The sequence below is a fragment of the Dromiciops gliroides genome, chromosome 1 (genome assembly GCF_019393635.1).
Source record: "Dromiciops gliroides isolate mDroGli1 chromosome 1, mDroGli1.pri, whole genome shotgun sequence".
In the NCBI taxonomy this organism is placed as follows: domain Eukaryota; kingdom Metazoa; phylum Chordata; class Mammalia; order Microbiotheria; family Microbiotheriidae; genus Dromiciops; species Dromiciops gliroides.
The window spans coordinates 627,771,614-627,796,924 of record NC_057861.1 but is presented as its reverse complement, the minus strand read 5'-3'; the positions used below and the strand labels follow the sequence as shown (position 1 = coordinate 627,796,924).

The 25,311-nt window shown below is 35.6% G+C and overlaps 1 protein-coding gene across 1 annotated transcript in view; it reads left to right on the top strand.

Annotated features, from left to right (window-relative positions):
* LMF1 (lipase maturation factor 1) overlaps nucleotides 1-25,311 on the top strand; it is a 710,851-nt gene that overhangs the window by 85,250 nt on the left and 600,290 nt on the right. Inside the window, 1 exon segment of the mRNA XM_043976446.1 lies at nucleotides 10,265-10,275. Coding sequence (XP_043832381.1) covers nucleotides 10,265-10,275 — 11 coding nt within the window.

Genomic DNA, 25,311 nt, shown 5'->3' with positions numbered 1-25,311 from the left:
ATTATTATGGAATATACATTTCTAGATAAGAAAGTTTTCTGGATAAGTTTGGCTGCTTTTCCTTTATATTTTTCTGTCTTAAATTCTTATAAGTTGCTGTTAATTTAGCTCTGATTTAAATAGATGAAACAGAGTTAAGTGACTTAGTTTGTTACCATACCACAAGTTTCTTCCCTATCCACCCTCAGCAATTATTCTATTCTTTTTCTCTTCATTGCTGCTTCTCTGCTTTCCTGTTAGAGATACTGCCCCTTCATTCTCCTATTATGATGAACCTTTTTTTTTTTTGTGAGGCAATTTGGGGTTAAGTGACTTGCCCAGGGTCACACAGCTAGTAAGTATCAAGTGTCTGAGGCCGCATTTGAACTCAGGTCCTCCTGACTCCAGGGCCAGTACTCTATCCACTGTGCCACCTAGCTGCCCCCATGATGAACCCTTTTTTAGGGATGTTATGTGTGTGTATGTGAAAATGCTAGTCTTTTATGAGCATTTCTCAGGGTTTCTTTATTTCTGTTAAGTGAGTTAACTATTTACGTTGACTTGGGCATAATTTTCTGGTCTAGTTCTCTGTTTTTTCATCCCTGTTTATACTGTTCAAAAATTCTTTTGTCTCTGGAGATGCTTTTTTCTTTACCTTTTTTACAGGTTCTGAGTCATTCAGGATTCCTGAGGGTATCAAAAGGTGGATCCTTGGATAGACCTAAATTTTACCATATTTTGTTGTTTTTCCTCTTTTCAAATTGTAATGAGTAATTGGCTTTGTTTTGATGATCATGATGAACTCACATTTTTATTTTCCACTAGTCTCTAATGTATATCCACTGTGCTAGCTGTCACTGTAGTCATTTCAGACCAATAATAATAGTAATAATAATAACTCACTGTTTGTGAGCCCAGCTTATCATTCAAAGAGGCTAAGGGAGGAAACAGGTTAGAAAAGGGCAGCCAGGATGTGTTATAGCTGGAACTCTGTGTCCTGAGACTATATGGGAGATGTGAAGACCTGTTGGGAGCTCTGAAATACTGGCCACTTGGGCCCTGGTGATACCACTGATAGGTTTAGCACCAGGGGTGTGCTGGAATCAGTACAAACAGGCTTAGGAACTGATTGTTATATTTTCATTGTGAGCATTTTTGCCTTGGAGATTGGCAAATTTTACAAATCGGGGCTTGATTTTTCCTTTTGTTGGTTGTCTAGATTTTAGAAAGTAATGGAGAAAATTTTAATAATGCAGATGAAGCTAAACAAGTGTGATTTTTTTTTCTCTCAGAGAGTCAGTTGTAAAACCTGTATCACCATACTAGTTAAATATTTACCAGGTTAGCACTCTGGGCAATGTGATGAAATTGGTCTTGTTGAATCTAAAAAATAGACAAGCTGGCATAGGCATGCAGGGTAGCTCTCTTAAAATCTATCATAACAGAAGATAGTAGCATAAGTGGTGTGTTTTTGTTTTCTGGTACCACTAGAAATCAAAGTATATCAAAACAAATCAGAAATACCAATATATCTCCTAATGGAATTGCTTCATTAGGGATATACTGACCACTGAAGTGGGTGAACCATGAGTATATACAAAGTGGAATGAAGATATGAATATTTTGCTTATGTGTCATAACAAAATTGGAAACATCTCATTAATTACAGAGAAGGGCTTCATAATTCTTTAGTCACTGGTGCCCTCATCTCCCAGTTACACAACAATGTATTGCCAAATAGTGCTGGGCATTCATAAACCTAAATTAGATGAAATAAGTGGTGAAATTGAAAAGCTGCTAAAATCTGAAAAGGGAAAAGTTGAAAACCTCACGTTCATTGAGAAATCTTCATTTAATGAAATTCCAGAAATTACACTTAAAAATGAAATGGATGACAGAAATAGTCCCAATGTCTCAAAGTATTTTTAAAAGGGGATGACCATACTTAGATTGTAATCATCAGAAATCCCCTTTTGAATTTGATGACATTAAACCAAGTAGCAGGTGAATTATACCAAAATAGAGTAATTTTAAAAGGTAGCTCCTATAATTATCATGAATGAACACACCCTCTAATAGTATTTGACAGAAAATGTACACATTTCAGGACCTTCATATATACAAATATGTGCATTATCCAGAGACTTGCAGGAAGAAAGGTTTATCTTCAAGGAATTACCCTAAGAATAGGTATCAAAAGGTACTACTGCAGAAGTAACTTGAATGAATCAGAAAATTGGATAAGTAGTGGAAAATTATATCAGTATTTTGCTGGTAGATAATTATATCAGTATCTTGCTGGCAGAAGATTGCCCAGTTAAAGGCAACAGAAAGAAATGTAGGGGGAAAGGAATCTGGAAAACAAAAGCACATCAGAAATTTAATATTCTCTTAATCAACACTTGATAACCAAAGTCAAAAGGTCTAAAATGGTACAAGAGGTCAAAATTGGAAAAGAATAAAATAAAAATTGAGTGTCAATAATTTGTTCACAGAGTCTTGATGAGTAAAGAGATTGAATAACCCCTGAGGAAGAAAAATTTCTGGTCATCTCTATGGTTGTGAGAGGTTCAACACAATGAAAATGCAATTTGGATTAAACAAGAAAGAGAAAGCTTGTGTACCATTATTGTAGTTAATGACTGTACAGTTATATCAGGGGAGGTGACTGAAATTCTAGCTGCTCTGGAAGGTAGTAAACTGAATAAGATCAATAATTCTTGGCTCAAATGCTTTGCAATGGTGCATAGATTACTGACAATATTTCATGTATTTCCCTCTTAGGCCCAGTTTTGAGCTTGCTTTACTTAGCAGAAGGCATCACATATCTATTATCTAAAAACATGGAGTGCCAGTGATGCCTCTATATATAGGTTAATTTCATGTTGATGTACCTTATACAAAATAGTCACTGCTTGTATATCATGAAAAAAAATTGTAATACAAGAAATCAATTGGCTGAGGAGCAAAAAGGGTGTGCCAAAAGTCTAAGGGGTATACAGAGCAACTTCCACTCATGAATTATTGAACAAACTACTTGAAAGTTTTATGAAATTTATATGCTTCTTTTGTTGATTATCACAAAGTCTTTGGTCCAGTTCTGCACCTATTGGCTTATTCATGTACTACAAATTTATAAAATAGACCCAGAGATAATGAGAACACTAGAGTATTTGATGTCTGCATGGAAAGCCGTTGTATATTTAAAACATGCTCCAAACACCATAATGTCAAGGACAAGTGATATAAAATGTGGCATTTTTTAGGGAGGCAATTTAAACCTATTATGCTTCTGTCTAGCTATTCACTATAATCTCTCTTAAATATAACTAAGCATGGCTTCCAAATTAAAGGGGCAGAAGTTATGCATATCATTAATGTAGGGTGTTAAAATTTAGCATATATGAAATATCTAGCAAGGTAAAACCTCGTCACTAGTATTATCCATGGGACGTTTGCTATTTTTCATGGATTGACAAATCATACTGCAAATACAGAACTCAAAATATTGTATAGAACTCAACTGATAAAACTCATTTGGAATTGGGCCATTATCACAGACTGAGTTATTGCCCGCAATTGCTAAGCCACAAATAAAAATTTAAGAACAATGTTTTATTGGTATAGATGTGACTATACCAAGTACTCATAATCTTCAAGCTACATGGGGGGAAAAACTTTCAAAATAAAGAGACATAGAACGAAGATAAAAATCACATGGAAACAGGATGAAGTGCCTATGGTCTCCATTGTGCTGTCTGCGACTAGAGTCATACCAAGAATGCTTTAAGTGAGCTTACAGAGGATGAGCTTATCTTCTTATACTTTTATTCAGCTACCAAAAATTATCCATTTTATTCACCTGTGCAATATAGTCCATAAAACATTAAATATAAAATAACTATGGCAGAATAGTAACTTGTCCTAGGACATTTTTATTTGAATTGCATAGAAAAATATAAGAAAATTATAATAATAACATGTACTTCAAATATATAAAATAGATACATGCATAATAAGCATGGAAGACTGTCCTCTATTTAAACATATCATTTACATAACAATGTCAAGAAAAATTGCTTATCTTCTAGAGAGACAATTTAAGTATGCTATGGGTCTGCCTCATGCTAAATCAATTATCATCACTCCTGAATAGACTGAACATGATTTTCAAGTCTTACGGAGTCATATTAAAGTGTTATATTAATTATTTGATGCACATGGATAGCTCCAAGTTATATGACTCCATTGAAAGGCACATTAGCTACAATGTCACCTCATGGAAACTTTCTCCAGTGACTTGAAAATGTAAAATTCTTAATGTGTGCCAAGTAGGCACACATTTGATCTTGATTCTGGAAGTCACATTGAAGCTTTGCATGAGGGCAATATGTCTTCTCTAGGTAAGACACATTGAGTGTAAAGCTATCCATGAGAAGGCTGAGGCTGAGTATCTTACAGTAAAAGAGACTGGCACTCCAAAGTTATAACTTATAAAACAAATATAAATGAAAAAAATAATGCATCTGAGGACCTCACCAAACCATCCAATGAGTAATTGCAATGCATGATGTACACAACAGTTTGGGACTTAATCAAAGGAAGCTTATGAGTTGTACTTACTAGGAATTGCAGCATTGTAAATAAAAACAATTGTGAAAGATTTAGGAATTCTGATCAATGCAATGACCAAATGGTTGGAATTATGGAATTATGGAATTACAGAGGACAGCAGATAAAACATGCTACCTGCTTCTTTGAAAGAGAGGTTATGGACTAAAGATGTAGAATAATATATATATTTTTGGGACATGGCCATCGACAGTTTTTTCCCCTTCGCAATCCATATTTTTTACAAGAATTTTTAATAGGTAGGGTTAAAGGGAAAATAAATGTTTGTTAATTAAAAATAATTTTATTGATCTTTTATTTTTAACATGGCCTTTATTTTCTCCTTGTAATCCTCTCTACCCTTCCAGAGAGCCATTTCATATAAATAGGAATTTTCTTTAGAGGAAAAAAAAACAAAAATAAGAGAAAAAATCAGCATAACCAATCATTATATTGAAAAAAAATCTGACAATATATGCAGTGGCTACATTGGGAGACTCCTTAACTTTGCAAAGTAGTTGAAGGTGTTTTCTCATATTTCTTCTTTCTGGCCAGGCTTGTTTTTTGGTAATTTTGTGACATTTGTTTTTGATCTTTCTGTAGTTATTAGTTTCCGTTTACATTGTTGGAATCATTGTACATATTATTGTCTTGGCTCTGCTTATTTTACTTTGCATTAATTCACTTGTCTTTCTGTGCTTCTTTGTACTCTTTGTACAAGATGACTTTGTACTCTGTACAATCTTTGAATGACATTCAATACTATTAATTTACTATGGAACAATAATATTCCATCACATTCATGTACTATGATTTGTTTGGCCATTACCCAGTTGACGGGCATCTACTTTGTTTCCTGTGCTTTGTTACCACTAAAAGTGCTTAAATATTTGTGAACTGAAAACATATCAAATTCATTTTAAGAAAGGAAAATGAAAAAAAAACACACCAAAAAATAAACTATTTCTGCAAAATTTACTGCAAGTTTCAATAATATAGTATCTACCAGATTCTTTGAAAGACATGTTCATTTGGCTAGAATTATATACCAGAAGGTCTTTCCACTTTATAAACTAACAGATGACAAATCACACTACTACAAATATAAACCCGAAGATATCTTTGAGAATTCAACAGTCTGTATTGGAGCCAGAGTCTCTTTAGAGACTGAAATTGTTGCTCACAAGCGTTCAGATCTAACAATGTTCCTTGAAGATTTAAGAACAACTTTTTTATACAGATATCCCTTTACTCAATGCTTATTATTTACAAACTATACAGAATGAAAAGATTTCAAAATATGAAGACCTAGCAGAAGAAATTAAAATCTTTGGGGAACAGGATAAGTACTGTTCTCCTTCTGGAATTGTCCTGAAAATTACGGTAATTTCACTCAGTCTACAAAAGACAAGCTTATATCCCACTATACTTATTAAATTACAAAAAAATGCAGTTATCTTATTCACTTGTGCAATAGTCTGCAAAAAGTTAAAAATAAAAGGAGAATAGCAGGATAGTGACTTCTTTTGGGATTGTTTCTATTTGAATGCCATCAAAAAGCAAGAAGAATGAGATGAGAGAGTTCACGATATAGCACTTTAAGATTTGCCTGGCACTTCATTATAAGACTCCTATTGAGGTAGGTGCTATTATCATTCCCATTTTATATATGAAGAAACCCAGTCTCAACAAGGTTAAGTTACTTGCCCAGGATGACCTAGTTAGTAAGGATCAGAGACAAGATTTAAATCCAGCTTTTCCTGATTCCATATTTGGTACAGTTGTTACTCTGCCTCCCATCAAATGTCTCTCATGCCAATTCTCGGTTCATTGCCTTTGCTCATTTAATTCCTCTTCCTTAGAATAAATTGTCTTTCCTTTATACCTGCCTAAATCGCTAACTACTCTGGCCCATGCTGATTTGAACAGTGTTTAATAACAGCTAGAATTTATGGAGTGCTTTAAGGTTTACCAAGCCCTTTACACGTGTTGTCTCATTTGATTCTCATGGCAAGCCTGTAAGGTAGACGCTATTATGGTCTCCATTTTACAGATGGCAGAACTGATGCTAAGAGAAGTTGTGACTTACCCAGGGTCACATAGCTAGTAGGTGGATTTGAGGGAGGATTTGAACTCAAGTCTTCTTGACTTCAATTACAGCACTATAATATCTACCATATCACCTAGCTGCCATTTTCCCTCTGAACTCTACAATATTTATAGTCTGTATAATAAAACCCAACATTTAATTTATTTTCCCTTATATTGCCCACTAACTATTTAATGTGTTAGTCTTGTCTCCACACTAGATTAGAAATTAAAATTTACGTAGTCATGGAATGTTGTTAGAACTGGAAGCGACTTTAGACAAGACCTTTAAAAAGCCAGAGAGCAAATACAATACAATAGTTATACTGTACTACTTCACTGTTAAGTTGTTATTGGTTTACTAGGTCTGGTATTTTGAAGTTGCTCATTGTCTGTCTTTTCCTGGTTGCTTGAATGACTTTCTAAGATTAAAGCTGTCTATGCAAAGCCCTCATGGACCTATGAAATTTTGAATATTAGTACATGAACACTACTTAATTAACTCCTAACACTAGCTCTTTCACCTCATGCTTCTGTTAATATGATCCTTCTCCATCCATATTCAGAATATGACTTGAAGAACTATTGCAAAATGGAAAACTTTTCTCCTTGGAAAGGACATGGGATAAAAAGAAGGATTTTCTCTCTCTTTTGTCCCCAACACCCTTACAACATTTCTTAATAAAATGTTTCTACTCAGTTAAGTTTGTGTGTGGAGAGAAAGGCAAAGGAGGTTTCAGAAAATGTTCCCCTCCCACCTTCCTTGTTGCCCCAGTTAATCCAGTAGTCTCTAGGTAAGAAACCCTACTGATTTTATTTGGTCGCTGAGAGAGCCATTTGCTTTTGTTTCTTTGGCATTTTTCATCATGAGCTTCTTCAGAGAAATAAATTCACAAGTGTTTGGCTGTCATCACATGACAAGTTCTTCAGTTTTGATTGATGTAATCAGCAACAGACACACGTCAGAAAACAATTTATTATTAATTCCTTGCTGCATGCTTCTTAAATAGGCCTCGGGGGGTTCCTTATGTCTGCCAAGAAAATGGAATAATTCTTGCGAGTTTACATTTAGACTGTACCATAACTGGAAGAAGTAGTAATGACTTTGGAAATGAGAGGGAACAATTCCACATTACTTTTTCTATGTTATACCATTTTAATGAAAATTATTTTAAACTTAATGTCCCATTCCAATCAAAGGTTTTCTCTAAAACCAGTAGCCTTACATAAAAAGCTTGATCTGTAAAATAAAATACTGGAAACAGCAGAAAACCGCTTAGGTGTTTAAAAAGTGGGCGATTTTCCAGCAGGATTTTTGCCAGCCTTCAGCACATTCTCCCCCTTTCATGATTATTTTTGCCCTCTTCAGAATGGTGGAGCCTAATGAATTGCCAATCAGGTAGAGTTAAACCAATGATATATGGAGCAAAAACATGTCTTTAAAATAATTTGATGTAATTTATTAAAATGGACCATTTTGGTAGAAAATTTAGGCTCTTAGGAACAGAGATGGACTTAAAGAATTAAAAAAAAAAAGTCTCCATGAAAGACAACATCTTGTAAAACAAGTTCCAGCTGTTGGAAAAAATAATATAACAAAAGCTCTAAAAATAATGAAGACCCTTTAGTTCTCCCCTCCCCCATATAATTAGATCCACCAGCCTTATTTAAAAAATCTTATATCAAGCAGTCTTGTCACTTAAAATTCAAAGCAGGTGAAGCTATAAAATAACATATAGGTAGAAAAATTCCTAGCAAATCTGATGAAAATAATTTAATGTTCTGTGTCACTTAATTACTTTTCTAAGATGTTTACATTTGAGTTGAATTTGATTAAAAATGGTAGGGTTAGTTTTGTCACCTGCAGTGGTGTTTCACAAATTTGTATATTCTGGCAGTTTGCCCTGATCAAAAATTTAAAAGTGTATTTCTAATGGTATAGTTTCTGTGAGATGAAAGTTTGATGGAATACTTCTGAAACTAACCTATCTCTTGTGCTGTTCAATCCTTATTAGAAACGGAAGTTGCTTTAAGTATTTAGAAGCTACCACACATGGCATTATTTTATGGTCATTCAAATTATTATTGTTATTTTGTATCAAAAGAGTATCCTTTTTGTTAAATCCTTGGAAGAAATGAAAGATACAGTCCTTTGTAACAGGTGTGGTAGTCTTCTGTTCTTGGGCCACATGTAGTAATGCTTTGCTTTGTAAATTCAAAGCCTTACAAACACTTATCTTTTTGGCATTTTGATTCTTTTAAAAGTTTGCATACTAACCTTCCATTCTAACAATATAAAAAGTAAATTAACACAATCTTAGTTTAATCTGAGGAACCCTTGTTTTCTAATTAGATTTGACAGAGATAGGGTACAGATCTTTTTCAAAGCATTAGAATTGAGATGACATGGGGCAGCTAGGTGGCGCAGTGGATAGAGCACTGGCCCTGGAGTCAAGAGTACCTGAGTTCAAATCCGGCTTCAGACACTTAACACTTACTAGCTGTGTGACCCTGGGCAAGTCACTTAACCCCAGTTGCCTCACTAAAAAACCAAATAAATAAATAAATTTTAAAAATTAAAAAAAAGAATTGAAATGACATCAATGTGTGTTTTTTTTTAATTTAAGCCCCCTTTTTTTTTATCATAGTCTGAGCAAGAATAGGGGTAGAGAAAAAAAAGAAACAAAAGAATAGGGGTAAAGGCATATCAGTGATGCACTCTGGAAAGTTTTTCAAATCCAATCAATATGTAATAACCTGCCTCAGAGTTCTGAGTGATTTTAAAGTGCAGCAGAATTCAGTTACAATATTCATTCACTTAATAATAGTGCTTCCTTAAAAAAATAATAGTGCTTCCTGTTCTCAAAGGCCCTATAGCCAAATAGTAGATAGTATGTCTCATCATTACTGGAATTTGGATATACCATAGATTGCTAATAATAATTTGTTGATTTTCAAGCCAACATCTAAGTAAGTAAACAAGTCAAAGCCAGAAGAAGATTGGGAATGGGGGAAAATGGAAGAGGAAGAAAGAAGTATAGTCCACTCATTTAGAGGAAAGATCTGGTTTTGAATCTGGACCCTTTTATTTACTAATTTTATGATTTAGAGAAAGCAAGTTCATTTCCCTGCACCTGAGTTGGGTTTTTTTTTTCATCTAATTAAAGGGATTAACTAGTTGGGACTGAAGGATTTGTAGAGTTCCGTTCATTTCTAATATCTGAGATTCTTTTGTAGGAACTGAGACTCTGTGCAGCTCATTCTGATGGGTAGAAAACACAAAACACAGACAACTGATAGTTTGATTCACAGAGAATAAACCAAAGCTGATATCTTTTTGTGTCATCATTGTGCTAGCTGCTCACATTGTTCCATCAGTTTTTGCCCTATAGCTGTTGACCTGGACAGTCACTTCCATGTGTAGTAAAAATCTAATAAAGCACGCACAATGTATACAGGAACTTCACTTTATTTGCATCTTACTTAGGGATGGCAGATTTTTATATCAGTCTAATATGCACAATAAAAATGATTGAAAAGTGAAGTTAAACTATATTTTAATGTATTTTTTCTATTTCTTTTTCAGGTATGCTTTCGGTAAGTGATTATAATTCAGAAAAACTATCTCTAAGAATTTACCTGGCAATCTATTTGGGGGTATGTACCTTGAGATGATTATATATTTTGTTTCAGTCTACTGCCTTTCAAAGACTTTAGTGAACAACTCTGTAATATACTCTATTTCTAAAAAACTCAGCTATTGTAATACCTTAATATAATATTAGGTGTTCAGTCTTGGAATCCTAATTTAGGCAGGCATCCCCCCCCCCCAATCTGAGAGTGACCAGCTAATGCAGATGTGTGAAATCATGAATTTTTCAGATCCATTATATGCCTAGAAATTCAATCTCTACCTTACTGGAATAGAATAAGTTTTTTGTAGGCATAGTGGTGACAGTTCAATTACATTATAATGAATACATCCACAGATATTATTATTCAACTTGATTCTCTGGGGTACATGAAAAGGAGATATGCACATTTATGCATGTAAAAAGGATCACAGAGGCATATATCATCTTTACACACCTTGGTGAGTTTTCTACAGCAAACTTAAGCTTCATGTAATTCTCAACATAAAGCTGAAATTTGCATGGCACATTCAACTCCCAAGTAGATTAGGCCAAGGGTGGTAGCTTGATACTCTATTCAACACAGCTGAGTAAAATCTGTGGGTTTTTTAACCTACTTTTTAATTTACTTTGTTTAATAAGAGACATTTATGTTCTCTGGATAAATGGAGCAGGTAGGACCAGCTCAGAGAGCATGCAGATAAATCCTGGTAGATAGATCCTAATAAGTCAATCTGGAAGAAAGTGTATAACTTTTACAAAGGGTGTTTGTGCCTTCTGTTAAGGATGCAAATTCAGATGGTTAGACTATTTGGTCTTGGTCTTGGAAGACTGAGGAACATTTGTGTCCTTGTACATGGTTGAAAATTATTAGGCCTCTAAAAGACACTGGAGGAAGGATTCATTCCATAGAAATGCCCACTTCAGTTAAGAACTCCGCTTTCCTCTTGGGGGTCAGAAAGAGAGAAAGGGAAATCTTGGTATTTTATTTGGATGAATATCTTTTACTATGGTACTTCTATTCTGCATAGTATTGTTTGCTTTGGGAGGGTAACAATATTGAGGGGACAGATGGACGGGCAGGTTCTTAGTAATATTGGTGGATTTTATTGCACAATCCCTGCTATATACTTCTCCTTTCTGAAAGGAGTATTAGACTTAATAATATTATGCTAGTGATTGTTTAATATTTATGAGTCTAATTCTTCTAGTGCCTGAGGCAGCTCGGATATACTATTAACTCTTTCAGGCCACTAACATCAGGACATAGAATCCAGAGTAGTTCAATGAATTTTTAAATTGCAATGGTCATTTTAGACAATGAGAAAAAGGCACATCCTGTATGGTCCCCTTTCTTACTTAAGATAAAAATCCCAATGCAAAATTTCTATTAAAAATATTTATATGCTAAGATGTAGATGGTAGTAGAATCCCTCTCAATAATAGGCTTCAAGTAAAGACTAGAATACAAATCATTCATGTGTTAGATGGGATTCTTATTCAGGAATGGCTTACATTAAATGACCTCTGGGGTCCCTTCCAACTCAGGTTCCTTGATTTTATCATTTGGTTTAGTTTAGTTTTGGAATGAGTTTAATAGTCATATACCCTCCTATTCTTTAAGCATTTATTGTATACAACTAAATGTCTCCCTGAGGTGAAATTTTCTTTTCTATCTCTGAAAATGTGATTAAAATCAGGGTTATTTTGGAGTAATTATCAAAGTTACTCTAGAACGTTTTAAACTTTGGTGATTGGAGAGGGACTTCCTCTGCCCGACTATCTTTCTTCACAGTTCAATGATATTTCTAATGGCTGCTGCTAATCCAGTCCCCTATTTAGGAAGAGGAACATTTATGCAGAAATCTTAACATTTATAAGACTCTTTTCTCCCAACATGAACACTGCAAAGGTAAGCAGACCAAATGTCCCATTAAATGATTATCCTTTTTGTCTTTGGGCACAAGGTAAAATCAACTCTGCCAGCTCTTTTGCTTGCTCTCCAAGAAGTTCAAACTTCATCTATGGGAAAAATGTCAATATTAATTTTGGTGTCATTGAACCAATATCTCACATTTAGAGCATGCAAGTACAAGAAAGATCTGTGATTTTATCAGCATGGGGAAGCTCCTGTGTAGGAATTCCCTTCACAAAACTCTGTGTCTATTAGATAAATCCAGGGGAATTAACTTAGGCACATAAATTGTGATTTTTTTCCAGGGTCACATAGACAGGATATTAAGCCAAGTCTTCCTGAATCCAAGCCTAGTCCTTTTTCTATGATTTGTATTTAGTATATCAGCTACTGGTATAATGGATAGAGAGCTAGAGCCTCAAAAGTAAGAAGTCCTGGGTTCAAGTTCTGCCTCTCATGCATACTGACTTTGTGTCCCTAGACAAATCATTTAACTTCTCCATGCTCCCAATATAAGTTTTTAGAGGGAGTTTCATCATCCATGGAGTACCTTGCAGAAGTGTCCAATTTATGGCCCTTCTGTTGCAAGCAGCCCACAAAACTCCTGAGGGAGGCCAGAACCAGGTTAAAATGTAACTGGGAAATATTTAACAAAATAAGTAAGACTATAATAAAATACAAATAATGTCAATATGTGGTTTTCTAAGTCAATATGGGACCCCCAAGGTCCCCATTTCTATTTGAATTTGGTACCACTACCCTATTCCATAGGTAGGTCCAACCCTTAGAGATAGCCCATAAACTGTATACTCCTTGGTGGTCATGGCTTTTTCTCTTGCCTCTCTAATATGGATGCTATATAAGCAAAATGGAATCATACAGGTCTGAGGACTGTTTTTTACTTTTCTTAGTTTCATGGGTTGTCATAGCAAAATAATTGATTGCCTACTGGCTTTCTTGGTGATTGCCAAACCCCTCTATACTTATCTATGATGGTACTCGGATAGCTGCCATAGTCTGTCACCAATGGCCGTACATACTCAAAGCGTTTCCATCATAGTGGAATCTACCAGAAATAGTTATCTGTTGGTGTAGCATTTGAGGGGTTCAAATCTATACTACTACTCTGAGAAATTGGAGTAGAAGCTTTGGGAAGGATTTTTATATTCCTTTAAGCTGAATAATTAAAACATTCAATGATTATGAAACCAGAAGGAAATCTACTATCTCTCATGCACTTTAAAACAAGATTCACAAAGCTATCTATAGTCAATGAAAAATGCTCTAAATCAGTATTGATCGAAGAAATGCAAATTAAAATAAATCTGAGGTACCACCTCACACCTATCAAAGTGGCTAATATGACAAAAAAAGGAAAATATTGGATATTGGAGGGAATGTGGGAAAACTGGGACACTAATGCATTGTTGGTAGAGTTGTGAACTGATCCAACCATTCTAGAGAACAATTTAGAACTATGCCCAAAGAGCTATAAGACTGTGCATACTTTTTGACCCAGCAATACCACTGCTAGATCTTTATCCCAAAGACATCTCCAAAAAGGGAAAAAGGACCTATTTGTGCAAAAATATTTACAGCAGCTCTTTTTGTGATGGCTAAGAATTGGAGATCAGAGGGATTCCCATCAGTTGGGGAATGGCTAAACAAGCTATGGTATATCATTGTAATGAAATATTATTCTGCTATAAGAAATGATACGCAGGATGATTTCAGAAAAACCTGGAAAGACTTACATGAACTGATGCATAGTGGGGTGAACATAACCAGGAGAACATTGTGCATATTCTTTGATGAAGAACTGTGAATGACAACTATTCTCAGCAATATAATGATCCAAGACAGTCCTAAAGGATTCAGGATGAAGTATATTATCCACCTGCATAGAAAGAACTGATATTGATTGAATGCAGACTGAAAGGAATATTCTTGTACAAAAGATCTGTTTTACATAATTGCACATGTACAGCCTATATATCTGCTTACTGTCTCAGGGAGGGAGGAGGGGAAGGAGGAAAGAAGAGAAAGACAGAATTTGGAACTCAAAACTTTAAATAAAATGTTTAAAAAATTGGAAAAAACCCCCCCATGATTCATGAGACTCTACAGAGTTCTGTGGATTTGATACAACTAGCTCAATATTATATAAAGGCAGCTAGTGGTACAGTCAATAAAGAGCCAGGCCTGTAGTCAGAAAAACCTGAGTTCAAATTTAACCTCAGACAAGGATAATAATAGCACCTACCTCCCAGGGTTGTTGTGAGGATCAAATGAGATAAAAATTAAAAAGCACTTAGCACAGTGCCTGTCACAGTAAGAGCTATATAAATGTTAGCTGTTGTTGTTGTTATAACCTAGACAAAGCAGTGTCATGAATATTTTAGATATAGTTACTCTTAGATTTCAGCAAAGTGTTAGGCATTTGCTTTCATTCTCTTCTTATGGACTCAAGGGAGAGATAAAGGCTAGATAATAAGGTTAAGTAGATTTGGAAAATAGAATATATTCATCTGTTGTAAATGAAGTTTTGTATTGTAGTTTTCCAAAATACCTCTCTTATTTGTAGAATTTAGGCTCTTGTTACAGACTGCCTCTTCTGCCTGGTATACCCACACCATTGTTTTCTGGAATCTGCTGGAAGTGTCTACACCTTATGCCTCTGCACGGACTTGATGTCCAATTTCTAGTATCTTTCTTCTATGATATCTGAGATAGGAAACAAATTGTTTTTTTTTTTTCCTATAAAACTCATGGCTTTCACCTACTTTGACATTACCCCAAAGTATACCCTAAGATTGTTCTGGTATGATGTTTGTTTTTTTGTTTGTTTTTGTTTTGCAGGGTAATGAGGGTTAAGTGACTTACTTGCCCAGGGTCACACAGCTAGTAAGTGTCAAGTGTCTGAGGCCGGATTTGAACTCAGGTCCTCCTGAATCCAGGCCAGTGCTTTATCCACTGCACCACTTAGCTACCCTGTTCTGGTATGATGTTGGCCCATTTTCCTAATTTGGATTCATTGGCTTTCTGTGTGTGTGTGTGTGTGTGTGTGTGTGTACTGTTCTAGTTTGGAAATACTCACTCAATATGGAGTTTTAAGTTGCCTTGGAGTAAAGGAGGTGTGGGACCTCAGATTGTTGTTGTTGTTGTACAATAATAGAGCTGATGAATCAGAGGATGCCAGAGAGGCCAAGTGTGTTTTTCCTTGAGGCTATTGTTGAAGTGCATACTTCTCCCTTCTGTGGCTCAGAGAGCATAATACCTGGCTACCCTGGTTATATGTTTGTTTTATTGCCTGTGCTTTATACATTCCACTCCTTCCACCTCCCATATACCTCTAAAGGCTTCTCTTATGTGAGTTTAAAATTGATTAAATAAAGACCCATTTTTTTTAGCATTGACTGGTTGGGCTGATGGTTGTAGAATCTCTTTCAAGAGCCAAAGCTAATTTAATGGACTGAGATGTGATAAGGGATAATGCATAAATGTTTCCAGGAAAATGGAATCAATGTGGCTAGAAAATATGAGGTCTTGGTTTTTTTTTTTGTTTTGTTTTGTTTTTAAATAATTCTATTGCCATACTTTCCTTGATTTGTTAGATCCTCAGTGGAGTTAGTGTGGTGTAGTACTGGGTACTGAGTTTGAAGACCTAGTTCTAAGTCTTAGGTCTTCTCAGCTTAGGAAGTCACATCATTAGTTTTAAGCTTTGGTTTCCTCAATAGTAAAATGGTGAGATCTGCTCTACCCTCCTCACAGGATGGTTGAGAGGAGAATGTCTTTTCAAGAATACAGTCCCATAAATAGGTGAGCTGCTATTTCATCACATACTTATTTTTCAAGATTAACTGGAAAACTCAGTCTTCAGGATGACTAAATGGATAAAGCATTTATTAAGTAAGTGCTTACCATGTGCAAAATACTATGCTAAACACTGGGGATACAGGTAGAAAAGTAAGACAGTTTCTGCTCTCAGGTAGCTTGCATTGTAATTAGGGAGACAATACCTAAGGAAGGTTTCAAATGTAAGTCAGCTAGAAAAGTACTATGGTTCTTGGGGTACACCAGCAAAACAGTGGGTCACTCCTCTTCTGGAATGTCATTACAGGATTACAATGCAGCATATTTCCCCAACTTCTCTATTGCAAACAATTTTGTTCTTACCACATATTTTTTTATTAACATTCTATTCAGTGATTCATATCTTTACCAAGTAGGCTTTGAGAAAAATGAATCAGTGTGTTAAGACATTCAAATGATTGCTTTAAGCTTTAAATGTAGAAGGACAGGCTGTCTGTGGAAAATAGTTTCCTTGGGGTAGACTGTTAAAGTTGGAGTGGGCTGTTTTCAGAGGACTTTTCACTTTTAACTGGTCTGAAGATAGGATTATTGCAATATCTAATTTCATTTTAAGAAGTTAATTATACAATAGTTAGAGCTTTTATTTGTATGACATCTTTCTCCTAAGAAAATCAACATATTAAATTTTTTAAATTCTCATTCGGCTGTCCAGAATTACTGTGGACAAACTAGAGATAGTTGTGCCTTTCATTTTAAAGATGTAGAAACAGAGTAGGGATGTCAAGGGCATTTACCCTGAGTTCCTATATGCTGATCAGTGGTAGAGTATGAACTATGGCCCAAGATTTCAGGTACCATGGGAAGTACTAGTTTACCCTTTTCTTAATTTGGCTAAAGATTTCATTTAGACACTAGAGGTTATAGTATAATTAGTCCATTTATGTTAAATGACCACTTTTCTCAAACATACTAGGTTGTGATAGATCTACTTTTATCTCCTGAATCAGTAAGTAACCTGCCACTGTTCTTCAAATTCTTTGTTCGCAGTAGGATTCCTTTAGTCCTGTTTTTAGATAAAATGCTATTGCTGAATAAGATGAATGAAATGTAAATTTGAAGCGACTTTGTCAGAACACAGGAAAACCACAATATTTTTGTTATAATATAGCTGAAACAACAATGCTGCCATCCTTTTCTGTTTTTGAAGAAGTTGCATTGAATATTGCTGGGCTTTGAAAGCAGTTACAGTTTGGTAACACTTACTTCAAAGAAGAATTTTAAAAAATAATTCATCGAGTAAGCTTTGTAAATGCTGACTGTTTCCTGTACCCCTGCAGGAAGTGTGCTTTTGGATATTTGTGAGGATGGCGTTTGGTAGCCTTCTGAGAACTGCATGCTGTCCGGGTGAATTTTAAAAGAAGGCAGAAGGCTGACAAAGGGTAGAAATAACAGCAAGCTGTTAGGCCAAATGGGATCAACTGGTAATGCCTTCGATTGGTTTTTATTCTTTGCCTTTAGGTGAAAGCTACTGAAAATTCTTCTCACTCAAGACAGTGAGTTATGAAATATAAGTGTAGCAGTTTGCATGCTACAAAGCTTTGGGAATTAGTTTTGCTGGTTTCTCTAAAGAGATGGAGGAATATTTTATAAAGTAAATCTTGTGCTTTCTTGCTTTATGGTGGTACAATTAGAATATGTGAAGGGCTATAATATTTAGCAAATGCTGAGCCATATTCTTTTTTTTTTTTTTTTGGTGAGGCAATTGGGGTTAAGTGACTTGCCCAGAGTCACACAGCTAGTAAGTGTCAAGTGTCTGAGGCCGGATTTGAACTCAGGTCCTCCTGAATCCAGGGCTGGTGCTCTATCCATTGTGCCACCTAGCTGCCCCAAATGCTGAGTTATATTAATTACTACAATTAACACTCTTCAAATGATTCTAAACACGTATGGATTCTTGAAGATCTTCTGTATCAATTATTCATTCAGTCAGCATTTATCAAGTGTGCTAAATGCTGGGGATAAAAAAAAGAGGCAAAAGATAGGCCTTGCCCTCAAGAAGTTTACAGTCTAATGGAGGAGACAACATGCAAACAAATATATACAAAGCAAATTATGTACAGGATAGATAGGGAAAAAATTGACAGAGGGAAGGCACTGGAATTAAGGGATAGGAGAAGGGAAAATATTGGAATTAACAAGAGTTGGGGAAGGCCATCTGTAGAAGGTGGGATTTAAGTTGAAATTAAAAGTCACTAGGCAGAGCTGAGGAGGGAGAGCACTGTAGGCATGGGGGATAGCCAGAGAGAATGCTGGGAGCTGAGAGATGGAGTGTCTGGTTTATGGAGCAGCTAGAAGGCCAGTGTCACTGGTTCAGTGGGTATACGTCAGGGAGTAAGGTGTAAGAAGACTTGAAAGGTAAGAGGAGGTTAGGTTTTGAAGGTCTTGGGGCAGTGGCAATGATCTGATGCCTGACTTCAAAGGACTAAGATAGGTTTAGTGTTAATATCATTTCAGCCTATTTGCAGATAGTACCAAAGTTGACTGATTTCATTTAGTCATAGACTCTCAGAGTTGGAAGGAACACCAGAGGTCATTTGGTTCAATTTGTACTTGAGAAGATTTCTATCTATGCCATTCCTGAATTGTAGTCATCCAGCCTCTTGAAGACCTCCATTGATGGGGAGGAGCCCCTACCTTCTTCCAGCCCAGTGTACTTCAGAAGCTATAATCATTAGAAAGTTTTACCTTTTATTGAGCCAAAATTTGTCTCCATATAGTATACCCATTATTCCTAGTTCTACCATCTGGAGCCAAGCAGAATAAATCTAATCCCTCTTTTACATGCCAACCCTTTAAATATTTGAAGGTGCTTGATAATATCTCTTCTCTCAGCTAAAGCTCTGTCTGTTTAATGGATCTTTGTATGATATGGTTTTAAGTTTCTCACCATATTAGTTGCTGTTTTTTGAAATGCCCTAGCTCGTTACTATCCTTCTTAAAATATGTTGCTTAAAGCTGAAACTAGTGTTCTAGATTTGGTCCAAATGTAATAAAGTACAACAGGACCCTACAGTTACTTCATTGTGAACATTATGCTTCTTTTAATTCTAAGATGGCATTAGTTTTTTGGCCACTGTGTAACACTGTAGACATATTGAGCATGCAGTCAACTAAAGTTCTCAAGTCTCTATTTTTTTCCCAAGTCTCTTTTATATGAAAACAATTCATATGAACTGTTCATGTCTCCATCACTTGTGCAGTTAGTTCTTTGAACCGAGTTACATTTCATGCCATTAAATTTGGCCCATTGTCCTAGCTATTAAGAACTTCTGGAGTTTTGTCCTTTTTCTTTAGATAGCTTCCATTTTTTTCCTTATTGAAGTCATTTTTTCCCATTGGAATGTTATTCGTGTGTGTGTGTGTGTGTGTGTGTGTGTGTGTGAATTGGGGTTAAGTGACTTGCCCAGGGTCACACAGCTAGTAAGTATCAAGTATCTGAGGCCGGATTTGAACTCAGGTTCTCCTGACTCCAGGGCTGGTGCTCTATTCACTGCACCACCTAGCTGCCCCATGGTATGTTATTCTTGAGAGCCTTCACATCCTTCTTGAATTGACTCTGTGATAGAATGACTGCCATGGGATCCTACCTCTTCATCTTAAATGCTTCATTGCTGAATGCAGGCCATGTAGCCAAGTGTGTTCAGTTTTCTATGTATCTATTAAAAAGAAAATGGATGTTGTTTTTCCATCTTTAGGATAGAAATATCTTTTGGGGAGGGTTGGACAAGTCTTTTATAGTCGAGGAGGATTAAACATGTGTGGATATTGATATTAGGGAAAATTAGGGCTGAAAAATATAAACATAAATAACATTGTAGAAGCATAAAGAGCCCTAGTTGACACATATTACAAATTGTTCTGCAAAGGGATTTCTTTTATGAAGGACATCTGTATTCTACTTTTTGTCTGATGTTACTTATCTTTACACAAGTGCAGGAACTCTGAATTTAACACTCCTTTATCTCTTACTTGTTGTTTCCATATTGTCTAATTGGCTTGACTTTTGCTTTTTATTGCCATTCTAACCAGTCCTTCTGATTGAATGTTTTTAGTTTCCTAGGAATCAAATAATTCATTGTATAGGACTTCTGGTATCTTGAAATTTTCTTTTTTGTGGGGCAATGAAGGTTAAGTGACTTGCTCAAGGTCACACAGCCAGTAAGTGTCAAGTGTCTGAGGCTGTATTTGAACTCAGGTCCTCCTGAATCCAGGGCTGGTACTTCATCTGCTTTGCTACCTCACTGCCTCCCAAATTTTCATTTTTATAAAGAAGGATGTAGTCTGTTGCTGGACCTTACTTAAAGGCTTCCCTATTGATTTCCCCATACTTCCTTTAGAACCTGAGGTTGATTCTATAACATGATGAAGTATTGGACTAGAACTTTAGTGGAGGTCTCTCTGCCTCTCATGTGAAGACCAGTACAACCACAACACAATACATTATACATTTATTAAGCACCTACTATTTGCCAGGCACTGTGTTAAGTCCTAGGGGTACAAATGAGAAAAGGACACACACTACCTGTCCTTAAAGAGCTTACAATGTGATGGGGAAAGACAATACACCAGAGGAAGCTGAAGAGTGGGAAGGAGGTGAAAGGAGATGGTACCTGGTACTGGGATCATGATGATGGTGGGGAGAATCCAAGAATCCAAGGAATGATTATTGTTTGGTTGTTTCAGTCATGACTGACTCTTTGTGACCCCATTTGGGGTTTTCTTGGCAAAGATACTGGAGTGGTTTGCCATTTCCTTTTCCAGCTCATTTTACAGATGAGGAAACTGTGGCAAACAGGGTTAAGTGATTTGCCCAGGGTCATACAGCTAGGAAGTGTCTGAGGCTGGGTTTGAGTTTAGGTCATCCTGACTCTAGGCCTGGAGCTCTATTCACTGTACCATGTAGCTGCCCCAAATCCAAGGAGTAAAGCTGGTGGGAATTAAAGAGTTGTTTGGTGCCTTCTGAGCCTTTTTTATATGGAGCCTTTAGTAGGAGTTCTTTTGCTCCTCCCTCTAGTCAGAGGGGCCAGTGAGGGTACTCATTAGGTGTAAATACAAAAGCTGATAAGCTGCTGAAGTCTCTATGACGATGAAGTTTCTTGGTGATGAGCTTTTCCTGGGAAGGGGAAAGGAGGATGCTGTTAGGATAGTGTTCGAGTCAGTGAAATCCAAGGAGTACATAGAGGCTTTTTACTAGAAAGTTGGCCACCAGGGAATAAATATTTTGTGGTTTGGCTGTAGTCAATTATGAAGGCTGTTTGCTTAATTATAGAGAAATTGTCATCCTTGTCTGAGGAGGAAGTATTCTTACTGATAAAACTATGGATCCTTGAGGCAGAGCAAAATATGAAAATGAATTTCACTTAGGCTCTCAAAATTCAGGGTCAGGAGGTGAAATTTCTATTTTCTAAATATTATGCTTCTTAATCTTTAAAAATGATGACTTTTGACTAGATGATCAAACTCTTCTGTTTGCTCCAGTATAGGTCCTAAAAGATTTTGAATACTGAAACTATGCTGGAGGAAAAGTATTATATAGGGTGGGTTAGAATTGGAGAAAGACTGGAAGCAGGAAGACCAGGTAGGATGTAATCAAAATAATTGAAGATTACAGTAATGGAAGTCTTGATATTATGTGGACCTATACTAGGAAAGTGGTTGAGATATTTCAGAGCAGTGTTCTAACAGAGTTGATACTAAAAATTATATTCCCTTTAATAGAAAAAGAACATTTAATCTTTTGCTGTGCTCCTAACTAAATATGAGAATAGAGTCTATAGTTCTTAAGAACTGATGGACACACCTCATGCTATTAGCAAAGAATATTATGATTGTTGTTAATGAATGGAACCTCAGAGTTTTTCAGATTCAATCCCCTAATTGAATGGATGAAGGAACTGAGATCCAGAGAAATCCAGAGACTTCCATAAGGTCACATGGGTTGTAAGTTGTAGAGTTGAGATTTGAACTCATGTCCTCTAACACCAAATCCAGCACTCTTTAAAGAAATAATGAATCATTCATTTGGCAATACTGAATTGCATAGTGGAGAGACTAATATGAATATGATAGGCCCATAATTTTAAAGTGCTGATGTTAGGAGCCAGGCACCCCCTCTATTTGGGGGCTGAGCCTGTTAGCAGCAAATGTTGCCATACAGATCTCTAAAATAAGGACAAATTTCAGGAAAAGAGTAAAGGTAGCAGGAAAACAAGAGAGCTGTTTCAGGGTCTAAATTGAGTTATGGTATGCCTGAAGTGTGTTTTCATTAAAAAAAAGCATTTGGGGCAGAGACTATAATAGACCTTGGTATGTTTAAGGAAAGTGATACACGGTAGTAGTTACTGCCTAAGATTGATTCCAAAACTCTTACCCATAATAATGAGAGAGAGGGTTTTTACATAGAAAAAGAATATATAATGAAAAATCCAAGATAATATGTTCTTTAGGATGCAGTTGTAATTTGCATTGATTTAATAAAACTAGAAATTATATGTCCATGACATTTGCATGGTGTGAGAGTTGTAGGCTATCTTTGAAAACCATTTTAGGCAAGATATTGACAGTTAAGGGAATTCTGTTTAAGTGGATACTGACCATTTTTGTTTTTTAACTAATGTTACAATCTTGTGTTTCTATTTCTCATGTAGAGTGGGAAACTTTTCCTTATGCCTTATTAAATCTATTTTTCAAACTGTCACTTAACTAGGTCTAGTGACAGAATCGGATGTTTATATGGCCCTGGACACTTGAACTCTGGTGTTTTCAATCACAACAGCACCTCTTGCCAGCCGTTGTGAATTAAATACTCCTTGCGACCTTTTACCCTTGCTGCTCTTAAATTCATGCTTTAAAAACAGCTTAATGAGGGGTTTACTGGCCCAATTGGAAGTTTTTATTAAAACCTATTAGTGCGCTAGAGTAGCTTGCCTGAAGGAAGCGATTAGCCCAGAGCAACTAAGCTTGGAGCTGGCCTCTAGCCACACCAGGTTTTCACTAAACTGTTTCCAGATTCACATTAACCCTAACACTAGAGTTTGCGTGGTATTCATATCCTCTGTTTTAATTTATAGTTCATCTAATTCTCTTCCCAGCCCCCCATGTTCTAGAAAGCAGTTTGTTTTAATTCAATTATTCTTACAGTCAGACGCAGCCTCACTCATCCAGGTTTGATTTGCTCATGAACCTCCATTATGCAGACTAGTCCAAATGTTGCATGCTGCTATCCCCGAAGAAGTTAAAAATAAGTCTGGAGCCTGTTTACAATCTTCAGTTTGTACTTCATAGAATCTTTCTACTATATGAAATGTTTTACATCATTAACGGAACAATAGAGAAAATTCCTCTAAAATCCTATATTGGATTTAAGGAAACTTAATATATACAAAATTCCTTTATGAAATAGTTAGAAAAATTAGGTTGGAACCATGTTTTATTCTAACTTCTGACATTTTTTTATGGTCAAGATGAGAATTTAGGTGGACTGTTCAGATTTTTTTTTTTTAGGGGGAAAGGGGTAAAGAAATTGTATATCCGTTGATAATCTACTTATTGCATGATGTTTTTCAGTTTTCCTTTTGAATTCCTGGGCTAAACTACCATGTGTTTTTAAATTGAATATCATGGAAATTCTGTCATTAAAGCTACTAGTTTATAAAGTAATCTCTATAGTAAGTGATGAAGTTATTCTAAGGGAAGAACTATCTCAAGCAAGTAGAGATCATTGTAGCAGACCTAGAATTTCCACAATTGAGAAAAAAAATGTTCTTTGAATCCTTTTCTCTGACACATTTTCTTCATTTTTAAAGTTGTTTGCCATATTAGCAAGGTATTAAGTTATGTATTTAGACTCTTGGACTGGGAATAATGATACTCATTTTTATTGAAATGTTTTTATTTTATTTTTTGCTTAAAATTATTATTTAATTTGTCTTTATATCAGTTACATTCTAATGTCCTTTACCTGCCCAGTGAGCTTTCCCTTGTAACAAAAAGTTTTTTAAAAAGTAAAAAAGAAAATCAGTTCATCAAAGCTAATCAGCATGGCAACTAACAGCATATTTATTTCCATTTATTAATGACTTTTCTTTGGTTTCTAAGTCCTATTACTGAACTAAAGCCCTCTTCTGATGCCTCCTTATAACACAGAATGTGGCCCATTGTCCTTAGAGACTATGCATATTCTCTGCTAGGCCCTACTAAGATAGAAAGGTTCAAGTATGTTGATCTTCTGAGGACCAACCTTGGCTAAATGTGGAGAGGCTTATCAGAATCTGCATTTATGGATATGTTGCCAAGGGAGGGTTTTTTTGATTCCATTCTTGTATCTTAGCTCTTTCGTAGACTCCATCTAGAGATGAACCATTTTCATGCACGTAACATATACCTGTTATTGGTGTAGTAATATAAGGAGGACGACCCCTCACATGTATCAGGGTGACTCAGGTTATTAACTCCTTCAGCCTGTTATTTTGTTTCCATGCTTTATCTTATCACCCCAAATTCTATGTTGATCTAGAGTTATGTATTCTCTTTTAATTAATAAAATTTAAACATCTCTCAATTAAGCTCAGATCTCCCATCCCAGTTAATCAAATAATATTTATTTAATAAAGATGGAGATATATTTGTTACTTATATCTCTCTACGCATATTAAGTGGGGAGGAGACAGTAGTTCCCTAAGGCATGGAGAATTTTGATCTGCATAACTGGAGGAAGTACACACAAATAAAAACCCGAGTCTTAAAGATTGAAGTTATTGAATTTTAACCTTTTTAAAGTTCAGATCGTTACTACCACTACTATTACTACTATTACTGATATTGTTACTACTGCTGCTCTTACTGTGAGGGCTTGAAGTGATTGCTGTGAATTTTTTCACAACTCAAATGTTAAACTAACCTATTTCCCCTTTGTTATAGAATGCTGTTAATAAATTATGTTTTCAGTAACTTATTTAAACCTAGGACTTTAAGAAACAACATATATAGATAGATATGAGTAACAAATATACCACTATTTTTATTTATTAGATACTTTTTCTGTTTAACTTCAGTTAGACTCCTCAGCTTGGTTGATTGAGAGATGTTTAAATTTTATTAATGAAAGTTCATATTTTATTAGCAAATAAAAGAATATTTAAATATACTCCCAGGTCAACATAGAATTTAGGATGATAAGATATAGTATGGGAACAAATAAAATTATAGGCTAGC